This window comes from Phyllobates terribilis, unplaced genomic scaffold (genome assembly GCF_046119375.1).
Source record: "Phyllobates terribilis strain yellow unplaced genomic scaffold, ASM4611937v1 Scaffold_2__4_contigs__length_985480577, whole genome shotgun sequence".
NCBI classification, from domain to species: domain Eukaryota; kingdom Metazoa; phylum Chordata; class Amphibia; order Anura; family Dendrobatidae; genus Phyllobates; species Phyllobates terribilis.
This window is the reverse complement of record NW_027362762.1, coordinates 796,533,813-796,554,900: the sequence shown is the minus strand read 5'-3', so window position 1 is coordinate 796,554,900 and position 21,088 is coordinate 796,533,813. Positions and strand designations below refer to the sequence as shown.

General features: G+C 40.0%; 1 protein-coding gene across 5 annotated transcripts in view; it reads left to right on the top strand.

The window, feature by feature from the left end:
• Positions 1-14,989, top strand: part of SH3KBP1 (SH3 domain containing kinase binding protein 1) — a 464,745-nt gene extending 449,756 nt beyond the window's left edge. For all 5 annotated transcript variants that reach the window (XM_073667463.1, XM_073667464.1, XM_073667465.1 and 2 more), the window contains 2 exons: positions 2,058-2,121; positions 12,418-14,989. In XM_073667463.1, the coding sequence (XP_073523564.1) occupies positions 2,058-2,121; positions 12,418-12,459 (106 nt within the window). In that variant the 3' untranslated portion in view covers positions 12,460-14,989. The remainder of the gene's footprint in view (positions 1-2,057; positions 2,122-12,417) is intronic.
• Positions 14,990-21,088: the final 6,099 nt, after the last annotated feature.

Here is a 21,088-nt window from a genome sequence, read left to right as displayed (position 1 = left end):
CCCAACCTTTGGCTCGCAGACCTGTAATGTGTGGCTCGCGGCTGTGTGTCAGCTTGTTGCCTTAGCACCATGTCTAACAAACAGATATGAAGAGCAGGTCTCTAGTTCCTGACGTTTGTGAATAGCCCCATACAGAAGAACCGATCTAGATGCACATATATAAGAGGTTGTCCACTACTAGGACAACCCTTTATCACTCTGAATGTTTACCCTCGTTAAAATAACAACACCTGTCCTCACCTCCCGTGCTGGCGCAGTTCCAGTGGTGTCGGCACTCAGGTTCTGGGGCTCTCGTGCGGTTATGTCACGTGAGCCCTGCACCATATCAATGCTGGCGTCCTAGTCCTAGTAGTGGACAACCCTTTAAGAGTTGGAGAGATAAATTAAGTCTGGAGATGAGACTGGAGATAAGATGATACTGCTAGTTAAAGGGTTGCTTGAAGTTGGATGCAATAATGTGGTGGGAGTGCCTGCTGCGAGAATACCAAATATGGGTGAGATGAGAACCCCTGTATGTAAGCACACTGCCTTGGTTTTATTTCTATGGGGAAGTTCTGGCTGTTATTATACCAGTAATGGGGCTCTGGGTGTATCTACTGTGGGATAGGGAGCGGTATCTGGATGTCACTAGTCGGGGGGCTCTGGATGTGGCTCATGACCCTCTCTCAGAGCTGAATGCGATTCCCAAGGTAAGAAAAGTTGGGGATCACTGATCTAGAATAACTCAGGCCTGAGTGCAAAGGGGGGTAGATTTCCTGATGGTAGTGACTGTAGACGTCACTATGGTGGAGCATTTGGGACAGACTAGTTCTTTCTTGGTAGTGAAATTCTGGGATGCATGATATATTATAATCTATACGATCTGTGAGTTCTATTTGCCAATGATAGGTAGCACCTAAGTAATTAATTTCAATAATTGAAATGGATGGTCAGTGGAACAAAAACGTCTTTATATTTAGTGCCATATTAAAAATGCGAAAAGGATGGCGTAAATTGAAATATAAGACAGCAGAGTCTCTTGGCTAATGTGATGTAGTGTCTGAAGCAGGTTGTATAGTCACTGAGCATATCACCAGACCAGCAATAAGGAGCCTGGTGTATCTGGCAGAGTGGAGGAGATGATAGGCATAGCACATGTAACTATGGCACAGCAGGGATTGACCTAGGTGTGAATATAGTGGAGGCACATAAATACATAACTGCTTGGTTCAGTTGATTCTCACTTGGTTGCCTGAGTCTCTCCTGGAGATGAATACTGTGTCGCATCTCCTCCTAGGGATCCAGTACAATCACCATAGTGGGTAATCCTTTTGCGGACTATCACTGCCATGTCTCCTCAGAACCTGCCCCCTTGGGTATTTCCAGCCTCAGAGGTCTCGCAAGCCAAAAAAACCAAACTCCAACCCAAAGATGAAGGGTTTTTTCAGGTGGTAGGTATAGGTTGTACCACTGGTATCTTGCAATGGGGTGAGAGCTCAACTCCGAATATGAGGCTTCAGCATGAGAATTATTCAGATCCTGTCCAGACTAGGCTTGAAATATTGGGCCATACGTAAGCAGTAAATTCATGGGCTCTATGCTTAAACATATGTAGGCCTAGGATTATTAAGAGGCTCGATGTGGAACCCAGGATGATGTGTCCACATCAGCTGACTGTTTTTTTATATATATTTGTTTTTTTTGCAAATGAGCATTTGTCATCTGAACATTTGTTGCTTTTCTGGTGAACATTTGTCTGTGTCCAATATAAGCACAGGGTGACATATTAGATGAAAATGAGCTGAAAATAAGATGCCTCTCCCTATGTCATATTCAGTATATGCAAAGAAGACTGTGAAATAGATAATCTGTGGAGCACATATCATCTCAGATCTCAGCACAGCTTACCCCAAGCAGTATTTCAGGAGTCAGATTCCTACTCAAACTATTTGGTTATTCGGATTCTCTACATGTTTCAGTGTCCTTGTTCTACACTTTGCTGCCTTTTAAAGTATAGTTTAGTATACTCGAGGTTACCCCAGAAAATTAATTCCTTCGTTCTTGTATTTTTATTTTAGAAAAGAAATAAAACAATTACTGTCCGAGCTGGATGAAGAAAAGAAGATTCGTCTTCGATTACAGGTACACAATATTTGACTTGAAGCCCTTCCGAAATAGTAGTTTGGAAATGTATGCTGTAGTTGTGCTCTGACCACAGGTTCCAGTGATATGATAAAAGTCTGAAATTCTCAGAGTCCTGTTAGTACATCATCAATCATAGGCTTCCTCATTAAAATGGTGTAAAGAAAATCGAGTTGTCTTTCTTCAATAATATACTTTTTATTAAGGGATGTTTTACAAAAGAAGGGAAAGGGAAAATAAAATATGATAAAGACAGTATAGTAGTATTACAACAGTTACATCATCCTAACAAAACTTTTAACTTGGAGGAAAAATCTGGAAAAGGATAGCCGGAGAGGAAGAAAGGAAAGAAAGGAAGGAAAGGGAGAGAGGAATGGGATGGGGAAAAAAGGGAAGGATGAATGAGGAAAACAGGGGAAAGAGAGGTGAAAACAAAATAGATCATCTATAGTATAAATCCTTGTTATGGCATCACAGGATTTCAGTTTAATTATGTTAAAATAATAAATGATTTGTATACTTTCTGGCTAAAAGATGTTATTTGTTTGGAGAGGTATTCTTATTCAGGGAAAAGTATCCAGTATCCAGATCCAGAAAGACCATATAGAATAGTATTTCTTAAGAGAGCTGTTTCTTAACGCATAGGAATGTTCAAAAGAATTGTGAACTAACATTTTATCTATAATTTCTGAGATAGTAGGAACATTAACTGACTTCCATTTAGATTCAATAAGTAGCTTTGTTATAGCCAATATATGAATGGAAATATGTTTTATCTTCTGTGGGAGTAAATTTGAGTCAAGAGATAGAAGGGCTAGTTGTGGTGAAATTTTAACTGTAGAGTTGTTGATTTTATTCAACAATTTATAGATCACTTTCCATATTAATGCAGCTTTAGAACATGTCCAAAAGATATGAAATACCGTATTTTTCGGACTATAAGACGCACCGGACCATAAGACGCACCTAGGTTTTAGAGGAGAAAAAAAAAAAAATTGAAGCAAAAAATGTGTTCATGATGCACTTTTAAGGGGGAGGGGGTATTCTGCTGACACTGGTATAGGGGTAATGTCCCCCAATTCTGACAATATCCCTCATCCTGGTATATATGTCTCTCCCCTTCCTTTTATACGTGGTCCCCATCCCCATCCTGGTATGCCTGGCATCCCTCCATCCTGGTATGCATGGCACCCCTCATCCTTATCCTGGTATGCATGGCACCCCTCATCCTTATCCTGGTATGCATGGCACCCCTCATCCCTATCCTGGTATGCATGGCTCCCCTCATCCCTGTCCTGGTATGCATGGCACCCCTCATCCCTGTCCTGTTATACATGGCACCCCTAATCCCTATCCTGGTATGCATGGCACCCCTCATCCCTATCCTGGTATGCATGGCACCCCTCATCCCTATCCTGGTATGCATGGCACCCCTAATCCCTATCCTGGTATGCATGGCACCCCTAATCCCTATCCTGGTATGCATGGCACCCCTCATCCTTATCCTGGTATGTATGGCCCCTCATCCTAATCCTGGTATGTATGGCCCCCTCATCTTTATCCTGTTATGTATGCCCCCCTCAGCGTTATCCTGGTATGTATGGCCCCCTCATCTTTATCTTGTTATGTATGGCCCCCTCATCTTTATCCTGTTATGTATGCCCCCCTCAGCGTTACCCTGGTATGTATGGCCCCGTCATCCTTACCCTGATAAGTATGGCCCCCTCATCCTTACCCTGGTATGTATGGTCCCCTCATCATTATCCTGGTATGTCTGTATGTATGGTCCCCCTAATCCCCATCATGCTGCACATTAAAAAAAAAACACTCCTACTCACCTTTCTTCTCTCCTCCAGCGCTTCGTCCTGCCTGCCCGCACTGATCTCTCCATGTGAGCCGCGCATGGCGTCACTACCATGCGCTGCTCACAAGGAGAGATCATCTGCCGGAAGTCACTGCTCCCCACACCGGGACTGTGTGCACGGGGAGCAGTGACTTCATGCTCCTTCTTAGCCGGCACACAGCGTAGCCGCGCTGCGGCTCCTGCTGCTGCCGGGCTACCGTGTGTGTCCGCTTATTAAAGGGCATGAATATTCACCCCCTCTCCACGCCCATGGGCGTGGAGAAAGGTTGAATATTCATGCCCTTTAACAGCGGGCACAGGCGATTCCGGTTACAGCAGGAGCCGCGCTGCGGCTACACTGTGTGCTGCTATTAAGGAGCGTGGGGAGCACTGAATATTCATTTTCTTTAGCAGCGGGGACAGTGTAGGCTGCAGCGGGCGGCTGCTGCCTCCTGTGCCCCGCTCCTCCACCGCTACTGCTCCCCCCACACCCCACATATATATATACACCCCCTCCAACATTCGGACTATAAGACGCACCCCCCATTTTCCTCCAAAATTTTGGAGGAAAAAAGGGCTTCTTATAGTCCGAAAAATACGGTAAGTTGGCTTTTTGTCCACAGTTTCTCCAACATGAATCAGAGTAGTCCACAAAGGCTTTCTTTAGTCTGGCTGTACAATTCCTCTTCTGGAAGATTATGAAAAGTTTTTAGGGAGAGGAAGTTTATAATTGATTCTTTTTCTGCTATTTTCTGCTTTGAATAATAATATTAGCTTCAGAAGAAGCCTGGATATTTGGTAGGGCAATTCTCTGAAACTTTTTTTGCCATATATAATTTGACAGTTGTTTATGAAGAGATTTAATCCATATTTCTGGGACTAGGATAGGAATTGTTCTGAAAATATACTGTAATTTTGGTAGTATAATCATTTTGTAGATAGTAATCCTACCCATCCACGAAGTGTTTGATAAATCTAAGTTACCAATGCTTATTAGGATTTGCTTTTGCAATATGTTTAAGTTCTCATCTAGGATTTTATGTAAAAGGTTAGTGAATTTGATACCTAAATAGCGATTATGGAATTTTTCCATTAATTTTGTAAATTGAGAATCTAAGAAAAAAATTAACATTTTTGATTTTTTTGGCATTTATTTTATAATTGGAGACCGCTGAAATTTCTTTGATATTTTGGGTAATAACTCTTAGTGAGTTGATAGGGTCAGTAATGGAAATGAACGTGTCAACCGCAAATAAACTAATTTTATGTTGTCTAAAATTAAGTGGGATTCCCTTTATGAGGTCGTTGGTTCTGGTAATTTCAGCAAAGGGTTCCATTATGAGATCAAATAAGGGTGGAGATAATGGACATCCTTGACGTTACCATTAGTAATAGTAAAGGTTTTAGAGAGTAAATTGTTAATTTGGATCTTTGCTGAAGGGCATGAATAAAGAGCAGTAATAGTTTTAAGAATTTGTTCTTGAAATCCAAATTTGTTTAAAGTGGCGATCATGAAATCCCAGTTGATGCGATCAAATGCCTTTTCGGCTTCTAAAGATAGTAGTAGGGAAGACAATTTTTGTTTTTCCACATATGTAAGTAAATTTAAAAGTCTTCTTGTGTCATCTGAGGCTTGTCTTCCCTTAATAAAAGCCTACTTCATCAGAATGAATTAGTATAGGCATGATTTTAATGAATCTTTCAGATATTAGCTTAGCGTATATTTTCAATGTCTGTATTTAGAAGAGATATCGGCCTTTGGTTCGACATCTCTTCAGAATTACTATTTTGTTTAGGTATAACAACAATGGTGGCTATTAAGGATTCATTTGAGAATAGGCCATTGTTGGTCGCTTGATATAACAGAAGTTAGGGGGTTAGAGAGATGATGTCTAAATAATTTATAATATTCGGTGGGTATTCATCAAGTCCGGGGGATTTATTTTCCTGCAATTTCTTGATGGCAATAACAGTTTTCTTAGTAGAGAAAGGGGAATTTAATAATTTTATTTGCTCTGAGTTTAATTGCGGGAGTTCTTCTGAAAGGAAAATATTTATTCGTTTAATATTTAATTGGGTAGTTTCTTTATCTTCTTTCAGATTGTATAGGGAGGAATAAAATGTAGCAAATTGTTCCACTATAGCTTGCAGGTGTATGTAGTTGATTCCATCTTGGATTTAAGTTCAGCTCTAAGACTTATTATGGCAAAGTGAGTTTTTTTCCGTCGGATTTTGTTGTTGTTTTTCCACTGCCTTGCTAATCTTTTGGGTGATTTTTTTTATATATTTTCTTTTGTTTTCCTTTTGTGTTGTGCATTGAGTTGGATAAGGATCCCTCTAAGTACTGCCTTATGGACATCTCAAATACTAGTATTTGCGCCATAAAATAATTATGTAACCACTTATGGTTAGACCTTTAAAATGAATTTACTCTGAGGGGTCTACTTTTCTTCCTTGTTCTGGATTATGACCATTCTCTGACATATTCCGTCCGTCCTTTAGGTCTTGAATAAGGTTGGCTTTTCCATTGAAGAAGACTATGAGTCTAGCAGAAAAACACCCCTATACGAAATGTTATTCGCTCATAAGATGCTAGTTATGCCAGCAAAGGATTTTCCTAGCATATCTCTTTTGAGAAGTCCAGAAATATTTTTATTGACTGGTAAGGAGGAGGTAGATATTAATTTTTCTTTAGATAGTCCAGAAGGCGACCGGTCCTTAGTCTGGAAGAAATGTATTCTCGCAATCGCTTCTCTTGAAGTGTCTCCTGACAGAAAACTAGGTTTTTGTAGCCTATGGGCTCTGTCTGTTGTCAGTTCTGCATTAGGAATCGATGGTAGTGTTTTATATATTAAGTCTTTAACCCCTTAATAACATCTGACGTACTAATACGCGTCTGTGCCCTGGTACTTAAGAGCCAGACCCGTATTAGTACGTCATCGCGATCGCGCGCGCACACAGGCTGTGCGGGCGCGATCGCCGCCGGGTGTCAGCTGATTGTCACAGCTGACACCCGATACTATGTGCAGAGAGCGGTCCTGCACCGTTCCCAGCACATTAACCCCCGCGATGCTGCGATCGAAGTCGATCGCGGCATTGCGGGGGCAAGGGGAGGTGATCGGCGATACTCACCTCCTCTTCCAGCTTCCAGCGCAGTCTGCAAAGGCTTCCCGGGTGTTGCCATGACGACCCGATGTCGTCATGACAACATCCGGGTCACCAGAGAGCAGGAAGATTGCTTGGACATGCGCAGTGCATCTCCAAGCAATCTTCACACTGTGCACTTCTGACAGCCTTCATGGCATAGGGATGGTGCTCCTTTCCTGTGCCATGCAGGCGATCAGAAAAAAAAAAGTGAAAGTCCCAGAGTGGGACAAAGTAATAAAGTGTATAAACTGTGTGAAAGTGGGAAAAAAAAAAAAAAATGTGCAAAAATATTATAAAAAAATAAAAAAAATAATACACCAAAAATAAAAATATAATGTACCCATCAATAAATATTATTATAAAAAAAATAAAAAAAAAACAATAAAAGTACACATATTTGGTATCGCCGCGTCCGGAACAACCTGACCTATAAAACTGTCCCACTAGTTAACCCCTTCAGTGAACACGGTAAAAAAAAAAAAAAAAAAAAAAACGAAGCAAAAAACAATGCTTTATCAACATACCGCCAAACAAAAAGTGGAATAACACGCGATCAAAAAGACGCATAGAAATAAAAATGATACCGCTGAAAACGTCATCTCGTCCCGCAAAAAACAAGCCGCCATACAGCTCCATCAGCCGAAAAATAAAAAAGTTATAGCTCTCAGAATAAAGCGATACAAAAAAATATTTTTTTCTATAAAATAGCTTTTATTGTGTATAAGCGCCAAAACATAGAAAAATTATACAAATGTGGTACCGCTGTAAACGTACTGACCCGAAGAATAAAGCTACCTCATCAATTTTACCACACGCGGAACAGAATAAAAAAAAAAAAAAAAAAACAATTCCTGAATTGTTGGTTTTTGTTTATTCTGCCTCCCAAAAATCGGAATAGAAAGCGATCAAAAAATGTCATGTGCCTGAAAATGGCACCAATAACAACGTCAAGTCATCCCGCAAAAAACGAGCCGTCACATGACTGTCTGCCAAAATCTGGAAAATTATAGCTCTCAAAATATGGCGATGCAAAAACTAGATTTTACAAAAAATGCGTCTTTTAGTGTGTGACAGCTGTCAGTCATAAAAACCCCATATGATTCTGGCATTGCTGTAATCACACCGACCCGAAGAATAAAGTCGTCTAATCACTTATACCGCACAAGGAACGGCGTCAAAAATAAACTCTTGGGTTAGGATTGGGCTAGGGTTAGGGCTGGGTTTGGGGCTAGGGTTGTGCTGGGGCTAGGGTTGTGCTGGGGCTAGGGTTGTGCTGGGGCTAGGGTTGTGCTAGGGTTAGGGCTGGGGTTGGGATTTTTTTCAAAAGTAAGAAAAAAAGATGACGATATGGCGACTAGTGTTGAGAGCAAGTGCTCGCTACTTGAGTTTGCATCGGGTGCTCTGGTATGCATTGAGTATCGTGGGTATTTGAGTGACATGCTCGAGTCTCTGCCCCATATGCTTCGCAGCCAAAAAACTTTACGGGGATTGCCTGCCATGCACGAGCGATCCCCGCATGTTTTTTTTGGGGTGTCTAATAACCGTGAAACATGCGGAGCAGGGACTCGAGCATGTCACTCGAGCACACGCTGTACATGGTGCATACCTGAGTACCCGATGCAAACTCAAGTAGCGAGCACTTGCGCTCAAGAATAATGACAACTTATTCAATATGATGACCTAATGTAAACAAATTCTGTGCCGTACCTCTGGGTTCAAAATGTTCACTATACACCTTAATAAAATCCTTGAGGGGTATAGTTTCCAAAATGGGGACACTTGTGGGGGAGCTCCACTGTTTAGGCACATCACGGGCTCTCCAAACGCGACATGGTGTCCGCTAACAAATTGAATGGAAAATCGGCTCAAATTGTTAGCGGACGCCATGTTGCTTTTGGAGAGCCCCTGTGTGCCCAAACATTGGAGCTCCCCCACAAGTGACCCCATTTTGGAAACTAGACCCCCCAAGGCACCTATCTAGATGCATAGTGAGCACTTGGAATCCCCAGGTGCTTCACAAATTGATTTGTAAAAATGAAAAAGTGAAAAAAAAAACACTTTTTCATTTTTATGAATCAATTTGTGAAGCACCTGGGGTTCCAAGTGCTCACTATGAATCTAGATAGGTGCCTTGGGGGGTCTAGTTTCCAAAATGGGGTCACTTGTGGGGGAGCTCCAATGTTTGGGCACGCAGGGACTCTCTAAATGCAACATGGTATCCGCTAACAAATTGAATGGAAAATCGGCTCAAATTGTTAGCGGACACCACATTGCGTTTGAAGAGCCCCTCTGTGCCCAAACTTTGGAGCTCCCCCACAAGTGACCCCATTTTGGAAACTAGACCCCCCAAGGCACCTATCTAGATGCATAGTGAGCACTTGGAATCCCCAGGTGCTTCACAAATTGATTCGTAAAAATGAAAAAGTGAAAAAAAAAAAAACACTTTTTCATTTTTATGAATCAATTTGTGAAGCACCTGGGGTTCCAAGTGCTCACTATGAATCTAGATAGGTGCCTTGGGGGGTCTAGTTTCCAAAATGGGGTCACTTGTGGGGGAGCTCCAATGTTTGGGCACGCAGGGACTCTCTAAATGCAACATGGTATCCGCTAACAAATTGAATGGAAAATCAGCTCAAATTGTTAGCGGACACCACATTGCGTTTGGAGAGCCCCTCTGTGCCCAAACTTTGGAGCTCCCCCACAAGTGACCCCATTTTGGAAACTAGACCCCCCAAGGCACCTTTCTAGATGCATAGTGAGCACTTGGAACCCCCAGGTGCTTCACAAATTGATTCGTAATAATGAAAAAGTGAAAAAAAAAAACACTTTTTCATTTTTATGAATCAATTTGTGAAGCACCTGGGGTTCCAAGTGCTCACTATAAATCTAGATAGGTGCCTTGGGGGGTCTAGTTTCCAAAATGGGGTCACTTGTGGGGGAGCTCCAATGTTTGGGCACACAGGGACTCTCCAAATGCAACATGATATCCGCTATCAAATTGTCGGCTCAAATTGTTAGCGGATATCATGTTGCATTTGGAGAGTCCCTGTGTGCCCAAACATTGGAGCTCCCCCACAAGTGACCCCATTTTGGAAACTAAACCCCCCAAGGCACCTATCTAGATGCATAGTGAGCACTTGGAACCCCTAGGTGCTTCACAAATTGATTCGTAAAAATGAAAAAGTGTTTTTTTTTTCACTTTTTCATTATTACGAATCAATTTGTGAAGCACCTGGGGGTTCCAAGTGCTCACTATGCATCTAGAAAGGTGCCTTGGGGGGTTTAGTTTCCAAAATGGGGTCACTTGTGGGGGAGCTCCAATGTTTGGGCACACAGGGGCTCTCTAAACGCAACATGGTGTCCGCTAATTATTCAAGCAAATTTTACAATCAAAAAGTCAAATGGCGCTCCTTCCCTTCCGAGCCCTACAGTGCGCCCAAACAGTGTTTTTTCCCCAAATATTGGGTATCTGCGTGCCCAGGGGAAATTGCACAACAAATTTTGCGGTCCATTTTTTCATGTTACCCCTGTGAAAATAAAAAGAATTGGGTCTAAAGTAACATTTTTGTGAAAAAAGTTAAATGTTCATTTTTTTCTTCCACATTCAAAAAATTCCTGTGAAGCACCTGAAGGGTTAATAAAGTTCTTGAATGTGGTTTTGAGCACCTTGAGGGGTGCAGTTTTTAGAATGGTGTCACTTTTGGGTATTTTCTGTCATAAAGACCTCTCAAAGTGACTTCAAATGTGATGTGGTCCCTAAAAAAATGGTTTTGTAAATTTTGTTGGAAAAATGAGAAATCGCTGGTCAACTTTTAACCCTTATAGCTCCCTAACAAAAAAAAATGTTGGTTCCAAAATTGTGCTGATGTAAAGTAGACATGTGGGAAATGTTATTTATTAACTCTTTTGTGTGACATATCGCTCTGATTTCAGGGCTTAAAAATTCAAATTTTGAAAATTGCAAAATTTTCAAAATTTTCGCCAAATTTCCATTTTTTTCACAAATAAACGCAAGTGATATCGAAGAAATTTTTCCACAATCATGAAGTACAATATGTCACGAAAAAACAGTCTCAGAATCAGGGGGATCCGTTGAAGCGTTCCAGAGTAATTACCTCATAAAGTGACAGTGGTCAGAATTGTAAAAATTGGCCCGGTCATTAACGTGCAAACCACCCGCGGGGCTTAAGGGGTTAATATATGGAGCCAGTTCTGATGGGGAAACATTCTCAAGTATTCCCCTAAATTTTAGATTGTTCCGCCTGTTGCGGTCCTCTAAATCTGTAAGTTTTAATTTTAGTGTTTTAACTTCGCTTTTAAGTAAACAATGATCCTTTTCCAAAGCGTATTGTCTGCCAGATATGGGGATTTTACTTTTTTATTTGTGTCATTGATTTTCTGATTAATATCTTTTCAGTATTGTATTTAGGCTTTGGAATCCATTGACCATAATTATGTTCAGTTGTTGAATGAAAGATGAATGGAGGTCTAGCAAGTATTTTTTTGATGGAGAAAGATTAACAGGTTTCTCTTTTATTAAAATTGTGTTTGCGTTGTCACTATATCTATTAATGGGTATCAGAATAGGAGACATATCAGGAGAAGTTGTATGGTCCCTTTTAGGTCTATGTTTAGAGGGAGTCAAATTGGGAGATATGTCCTCTGAACCATCATCTGTTTCAGATGAGTGTAAGTCCTTTTTATTATCATTGTTACCCTTTATGCCACTTGCCTGCTTCTTTCTTTTATTCCTTGTATGAGATCCACCTAATGTGAACGATGTGTCCATATTAATAGGGGCAGTACTGGAAGTATATGTAATAATATTATCAGACAGTTCCTCATCTTTGCCTGTCATTATCTTGGAGCTGCGCTGTATGCTCAGTATCCAGAAACTCTGCTATACAGCGTGATTGCGGCCGTTGCTAGTGTCTGTCAAGAGGGGATTCCCCAAGTGCAGGGACTTCTCCTGAGCTGGTAAGTAGCCCGGCTTCTGAATGACATTGGCGCTGCCCGCTCTATTGCTGGCACGGCGCTCCGTGTCATTAGTGAGGCGTGCGGTGCTGCGCCGGGTAGAGGGAGTTTACTCACTGCTGCTCTTCAGTGATTCCTGTCAGCGCTGGGCTTTTGTTTCCCACGGTGAGTTCCTTTCTTTTTACCTCAGGTGGAGGTAGTGGTCCCATTGGATCTTGATGGTGGGCCTCAGAGGTGGGTCCAGGAGTATCTTGAAGGTCCTGGGGGTTCTTCTTTTCTTTGTAGAAGAAACAGTAGTTGCTCTAAACATTCTCTATCCATTTTTATTCCAGATGGATGTCAATGAAATTAAGAAATCTCTACAATCCAAATGAGAACAATGGATGTGTCACAGCCCACATCAGAAGTCCTACAATCATGAACTTTTCTTCCCTCCAAGGCCAAAATACTTTTGGTGCCAAATGATCTAAAATTTGCCTCAAACGCGACAAGCACAACAGCCGTTCCCCTACCAAGGACGCCCTGGTGACTTTTCTAGCTCTCACCCACGTGAATATCGGTGGACTCCACGTTGTGCTCAAGTGTTCCTCCTCGAAACTGCGCATGAAGGAAACTCAGGCAGTTTTACTTCAGAGTGGTACTTTTTTATGATATTTTTCCATGAATAAAGGGTATTTCCAATTGTCTGTTTACAAGCTTTATAATTTTATGGTTGTTTTTTTTTCCTTTTTTATTACGTCTTTTATCTCGGATTTTCTGAAATCTCTGTGCAGCTGAGTAACCCTTTCCTGTCCTTTCTGTTACCTTCTGAGACATACTATATGGGTTTGGATCTCTGACTGGAAACGTTCATGTGCAAAGTACTGTTCATACAATGTGATGAAACGCTTTGCTTTTCACTGTACTTTCTGAATGTGTTCCCTAAGAGAGAAAAGTATGGCGTTTAAAGATAATTTGTGCCTTTTTTTAATTTTTGATTGCTGCAGAAACATAGTAGTTACAAGTTGGCCCTAACTACATTGGTGATCGGACCGGCCAGACGAAGCTTGTAGGGTAAGAACGCCCTTCTCCGGGCGTCACCTGAGACAGGAGGTTAATAGGACTATTATAATAATAGAAAATGCAATAAAATAACTTAAAAATAAACTTTATCATTTAGGAAGTACGGTTACATTTATTTTAAAGAGACAGGATGCAAATTAAAAATACAAAAAAAAACGATTATCATTCTAGTAATGGAGGAGGAATTATAGATTTATGCTAAAAGTAAAATAAAGATGCAAATGGTTGGTGAGAAATAAGTGACCACATTGAATATTTCTTTAGATTCAGTAGTAATGGAATTCTAATTGGACAATACTTTACAATAATTAAGTATGCATTACAAGGGATCGTAAATGTATTTTAGGATAGGGCTTTGGATTAGTTTACATTATCTTTCCAAGTAATGAAATAATAAGAAGCAATGAAGAAAGACAATGATTGTGAAAGCCAAGGCGTCCCTTGTTTACAAGCAGCTGAGATTTCTGAATTTCACTCTAGTGGTGACATTTGGTACTGCGTGCAGCGTATTTGAAGCCACTGGATAGAGTACAACAGAGACCTCTAGTGGTACAAATAGTAAAAGACATGTTATACGAATGACTATATTTTTAATTGTATGGTGCGCAAATGTTTAAATCAAAAACCGCAATATAAGTATATACTGTATTGATATCCAACATGTTATAGAAAAAATGTATAACAAAGCCCAAAAATAAGCATTAATAATCATATTTGTAGACAAACTGGTTAAGATTCTACTCAAAATAGCTTCTTGTGTTGGAGGCGACAATTGTGTGGATTATCGGTGTTGCCATGAGGTCGGTTGCTGCACTTGTATTATTAGACTTGCCTCTTTAGGTTGCAAGAATGAAGAAGATGCTGAATATGTCTCATTTTCTGTCATCCTCGAGTGAACGCAAGTGGGAAAGTATAGAAGATAAATCTAATGTGACATGTCTCTCCCATATTTATATGTGACGTTGCCCTTTCTCAAGCTGCACCCCACATGGGGTCTAAGAACCAGGACAAACACCTAGAAATCTGGGTGCTTGAGTGTTATATGTATATATACAATAAAATGTCTTTAATTCAGCTTTGATGGGACCTGAGAGGTGACAGATGAACTAATACACTGGATTATTGGACTGTCATGTGCATGTTGTGGATGAAATCTACCTAGAGAATCTCTAGGAAGAAAGTCCAATGTACAGGTCAGATGCCAGATAATCAGAACTTCTGGACTATCGGATGCCCGATTAAAGGGATTTTGCTGTATGTATATATTTAATAATTTGTATGTAAAGTTAATGTGCAACCAAGTGATCTCAGTGAGAGCAGTGCATGGGGTTATAAGGAATTGGTGACATTTATATAGATGTAACCCATGTTGTATATCACGGTAAAACGACGCACTGGTTTTTGCCGTCACCCGCTGTTTCCGTAATTGGCAAATACCACAAGTCAGTGCAGACGATGTGAAGAGGTGGAAGATGACATTACTGCTGAGAGAGTTACGCTAGTTTCTCATAGCATGGAATGAATGTCCCATCATTACAACATATTATACTTACAGGAACGTCATTGTGTTACCAGTGTATGTTCCTTATTATAAGTTACCACTTCACTGTAATTTATACTCATCACCCAAAACTAAGTGTGAATTATGTTTTACATTTTTTGCTCCCCTTCTCCTATTTTGAGCAAATAAAAATTTAGTCTCTTGGCTCGTACAATAGATTCCCTGCATATTTAGTGATGTTGTTTTTAACTTGGATTTTTATAATATCTCTGGTATTTATGTCTTGTCACTTGCCACTCTGTTGTAAGCTTCATAATGAAACAGAATGTTTTTTATATGGATGTGCTGTCATTGTGTGATTTATTTCTTCCATGAGCCGCGATGTGTCCAAATAGAATATCCAAACTATTCAGAAAGTGGCCGGACAAGGGGATTTGGAGGATGGTTACTAATACAAAATGTAGATGATAGATAGATTAACAAAAAAAGGAGCTGGAAAAGCATAAAGAAAGGCTCCAGCACACAGACTGCAACCCACCAAGCTATGGCACATAAGTAAGCGAAATAGAGGGTAGCACTTTATAGAAAATTACATCAAAAATGGTGTATTTATTGGCCCGTGTGAACAGGTGGAAATGTTTCAGCTCAAAAGCAAGTGGATTTTCAACGTAACTAAACAAGCCTCATCGGGTCTAAGAATTCTATTTAATAATGTGAACAGCTTGTATTGTGGAGTCTGCTCCACTTCAGAGTTATCACATATATTGGGAATAACCCTTCCCCGTCTAAGGTAGCTTTCACCTTCCTGACCAGGCCAAATTTTTTAAACCAATGTGCTATTTTATGTGGTAATAATTTTTTTCTTGACACGGATTTTATGCTATTGGTAGATTTAGGTTAATATGATTGGCATTTAGATTAAAAAAATAGAAATTTGATGCATATTTTGAAAAAATCTCCATTTTTGAACTTTTAAATTTTTATGTCCCTAAAAACTTTATTTTTGTGCCATACTGCAGATTTTTTTTTAATAAATAACATTTACCATATGTCTACTTTAAATAAGCTCTATTTTTAATTGATATTTTTTTGTTAGGATTTTTTATAAGGGTTAAAAGTTTAGCAGTAATTTTTCTTTTTCTCAATGAGATTTCCAAACCTTCTTTTTTTAGGGGCCCTTTACACATTTGAAGTGATTTTGAGGGGCCTATGTAACGTGTACCCCTCAAGATATTCAAAACTGTATTCAGAAATTTTGTATACCCCTATTTGTATAGAAAATAAACAATTAATTTTGGACCAACACCCCACATGTGTCTGGAAGATACTTTTTGGACAAACGGCAGGGCTTGAAAGGCAAGGAGCAAAATTTTACATTGGAGCACAATTTTGGCTGGAATAGATTCCATATGCCATGTCACATTTGCAGAGCTCCTGAGGTGCCCAAAGAACGGAAAGTCTCTAGAAAAGGCCCCATGTTAGTTACTGCATTCCTCAAGGAATTCAACTAAGGGCATGCTGGCCATTTTAGATCCAAAGATGCTTCACAAAAGTTTATAACATTGGAACAAGAAAAATGTTTTCTATGAAAATGTTACTTTAGCCCCAAATGTCTCAGTACACTGATATCCCATAAGAGGCTGGAACCTATTTTTGGGGCCCATAGCTGGGTTCAGAAGGAAAGGAGCGCTATTTGGCCTTTGTTAAGCTATTTTGGAAGTGATAGACTATAAACATCATGTTACATTTGCGGAGCTCCTGAAGTGCTAAAATCAAAAACCTCCCACAATTACCCAAATTATAAAAACGACACCCACTATGAATTCATTTAGGGGTGGGGTGAGCATCTTGAACCCACAGGCATTTCAGAGAATTTTATAACACTAGGCCGTGAAAAAGAAAAAAAAAGTTTTTTCCACTAAGATGTTGAAGAAGCCACAAATTTTTATTTTTACAAGGGTAACGTTGAGTACATCAATACTCCATATGTGGTCGGAGACTACGCTTTGGGCTCAGAAGGGAAGAAGCGCTATAAAACTTTTGGCTCACAATTTTACCTGGAATAGATTGCAGATGACATGTCACATTTCAAGAGCCCATAAGGTGAGAAACCCACAAAAACTCCCACAATTTACCCCATTTTGTAAACTGTATCCCTCAAGGAATTCATTTCTGGGCGTAGTGAGCATCTTAAACTGGGTGAGAAGTCACTAAACACTTGGAGGTGAAATTGAAGGATGACATTTTTTTCAACCAAAATGTTGGTTTAGCCCCAATGTTTTTATTTTTTTACAAGGATAACAAGAAAAATTGGACCCTATAAATCATAATACAATTTTCTCCTGAAAATACAAATCTCCAGTATGTGGCCAGAATGGTTTGGGGTGCCATTTCACATCAGCAGAACGCCTGATGTACCAGAAAAGCAGAAACCCCCAAAGTGACCACATTTTAAAAAAAAAAACTGTACCCTTCAATGAATTTAGAGGTATAGTGCATATGTTGACACCACATGTGTTTCACTGAATTTAATGAATTTATCAGCAGGAGATTATCACAGCCTGACTAGGTCTCATGTGCAGGCCAGTCAGGTTAATCTGTGTAACCCCGCCCCTACCACTGATTGGCAGTTTTCTGAAACTGTACAGTGTACATAGGAAGCTGCCAATCTGCGGTGGGGGAGGGGTTACATCGAGCTCAGCATTTATAGCACTGCTATATCAACAGCAGATAAAACATGGATTATATCAAAACTGTACCAAGCAGTCCAGTAAGTGATACATTGCTTGAATCAGGCTTTCTTGCCCTATATTATGCTGCTTTCAGATTACATAGCAAAAACCTGCAGTCAGATTCCCTTTAATAGTGTATATAAGTAATTAGTTGCTTGTAAACTAAAATTTGGTTATACTTTTTTGTTGGTGCCTTAAGTTTGATTCAGTTGGGGTTTCTCTGTGTACATTTAGAATCACATTCATTTACTCTGGCGTTACGCACATAAGTTTTAATGCAGGGGCTTGCTGGAGTACAGTGCGCCTTATTCATTAAGTAGAGTATGACTCTTCATGGACTAGGTGTATCTGATAACCAGCGTGCGCTGTAGTCAAACGTGTCCTCCAATTAGTGATTGGAGTACACTTCTGGAGTAAGTTACACCACTAGAGTGGCATAATGTATCATGATTTGAGTAGCCGCCCCCCGTCCATGTCCTGCACATTCTATCCCATAATAGTGGAGCTGGCGTTTATGCTAAACATTGCAACTTATTAAGGAGTAGTGATGAGTGAGCACTAAAATGCTCGGGTACTAGTTGCTCGAATTGAGCAAATTGGAATGCTTGAGTGCTCGACCCCAGCAACGAGCCTAATTTAAGTCTATGGGAAACTCAAGCATTTTTTCGGCGGCACCACCCCCCACCCCGGAGGTCTGCAGGGGGCCAAAAACTGTCCAAATCAATAGGAACAGTGCTCAAATGGCATGGGAACAGCATGGGGAAGACCCCTGGAAGCATCTCTGACTCCCAGGTCACTGCTGTGAACAATGTTGTCAGAGTATTACCCCACTTTTACGGATTCACAATGAAACATGCAAAAACTAAATCAAATTGGATTTTTGTGGGAAAATTGTCAAGAAACATCCTTTCCAGGGTAATGACTTGTATATAAGGCAAAATAAATAACCAAAAACAAAAATTCTCCTCAACGCGCCCTTGTGAATAGCTTCACTGACACACTGCTACAAACTGTAAATGGAAGACAGTATTTTACACGCTCGCTACAAATGGCTGGATTTGTACCGCAGTTATATGTGATATGTCTGATGGACGCCTATGGTTTTAAATAGCGGGCTTGTAGTTTCCTATTATTCACAGCGACCACGTGTGAATAGCTTCACTGACACACTGCTCCAAACTGTAAATGAAGGATAATATTTTCCATGTTCACTACAAATTTCTGAATTTTTATCGCGGTAATATGGGATCACGTCTGATGATCGAAAAGATCTGGCTGTATTCTGCAGTGTTATAAGCAAATGGAGAAGTAAAATTGTGTACTCTGGATTGCTTTTTTAAGAAAATGATCAGGATTAAGATAAAAAAAAAATAGCTCTGGCCCCTGATATCTGGGGCTATGTCTACGGATATCTGTAACAGCAGGAGCAGACAGAACGTGCAGTGGACCCTCTTGTGCTGTATACACTGCCACAAACCCTGCCTGCCTGCCTAACTCGTGCTATCAGGATTAATATATGCCGCTGGATTAGTCCTCAGAAGGACTGTTAGGTTAGATGGATATATACAGTACAGACCAAAGATTTGGACACACCTTTTCACTTAAAGATTTTTCTGTATTTTCATAACTATGAAAATTGTACATTCACACTGAAGGCATCAAAACTATGAATTAACACATGTGGAATTATATACTTAACAAAAAAGTGTGAAACAACTGAAAATATGTCTTATATTCTAGGTTGTTCAAAGTAGCCACCTTTTGCTTTGATGACTGCTTTGCACACTCTTGGCATTCTCTTGATGAGCTTCATGAGGTAGTCACCGGAAATGGTTTTCACTTCACAGGTGTGCCCTGTCAGGTTTAATAAGTGGGATTTCTTGCCTTATAAATGGCTTACTGCGCGTGCGCTCCCACTGTGGCCGGATACTCCGAGGTCTGGAGCGCTGAACGTAAGGCGCAAGCGCACTAGCAGGTGATATCGGCTAAGAGGAAAAAAGAAACAGCGCTGAAAGTGACAGCAAAAGGAATAGCAGATTTGCAATCTGACTAAGGCATAGCGAAGCATAATGAAATGTGAATAAGTTAAAGTAATAGATGCTTCAAAGGTGTAAAGCATAGATGTTAGTGATGTAATAGACAAAATTTTTTTTCACTGCCTGTACTCTATTAGACATGCTTTGCGTCCCATGACACCTTTTTCTACACCTATTGGATCTGACCACACATAAAAAGGCTGTTACCTCTCTTATATTTCCACGCCCCCTGAGGAAGTCATTATGATGAAACGTGCGTAGGGGTCTGAGGGACGCTGCATTTTCTCGGTGCCTGCAACATAGCTGTTTTGTGGTACGTTTATCAACCTGTTATACCATTTTTTGCACTCTGCACTGTTAGGGTATGTTCTACTCACAATCTGCACTGTAGCACCTTATGGAAACATAGTACTATTCTCACAACATATATATTTCTAATTAGGCACATATATGCAGTTACTGATCCCTCACAGTATGGAGGTACTTTTTATCTTCTCTCTAATTTATGTTTGTGTATTTTATTAATAAAAATTTAATGTTTGCTGAATTTATTTGCTCTCTGACTAATTTATCAGATCTTGGACCGAATTATGTGATGTTTATGGAGAGTAGGAGACTGTGATTTTTGCTATATACAGAAGCAGGGCTGCCACCAGGAATTTCAACACCCCATTCTGGCAAAATTTTCGGGCCCCCTTGAGACGCCACCCCAGCTCCGTCTCAGTCTCTTGAATCTTCCACACTCCCACCACCCAATCTTGGAAAAACTCCACTTCTGCACCACGTCCTTACCAATCACACATTAACAGTTCCCATCAAACACTATATCACATACATAGCCAGCAGCTTTTGTTTTGGCCAAAAGATTTTTTAAGCCTGCCACCATGACAAGGTAGACTCCTTTGGCAGGGCCCTACTCTACTCTAACCTATTAAACATTTCTTAAAATATCCAATACTCTTTTTATGGATATTTTTATTTATTTTTCTTTAAGGGAATGTGTCACATACATTTTTAAACTAATTGAAATCAGTTTGTGATAATTTTTTATAATCTGTATTTCTGATTGCAGATTATTGTATTCTGTTTTCTGTACATTTATGGAAGCTGCTCTCTTGCCTATTTGGAGATATGGACATTAGACATTATAGGGGACTCTATGTATTTCCTTGGGACAGTTTTCTTTACATGTTCTCATATTTAGTGACATGCAGATGTCATAGTGCAGGAAAGGGGAAGAGGTGAACTGTGACACTGCCTAATGTGAATGGTGGATTCTGTTATCTCTCACTGTAATCCTGCTTGTTATAATAATCAGGTGACTGATGAAAAGGGTTCTCTTCTGGATGTGTCAGTCTATTAGAAAAGCAGTTTCTGATTATTTATTATTTTATGATATAAGGGGTGACAAACTTTAAAGTAAATTCTTCCAAAACTTTAAGCTAAGATTAAAAGGATTGGCCATTTTCTGGTTATTGTTGACCAATGTGTTTGAGATGATGATAAGGCACTTACTAATATGGCCTTTCTTGAATTTTGGCACTAAATATGAGATATGGGAAATAGAAATATAGTCTATATTGAATTTCGTCACTAAGTGCCTTTTATTCCTCTCACAAACACATTGGTTAACAATAACCAGAGAATGGTCAATGCCCTTAACATAAAAGCT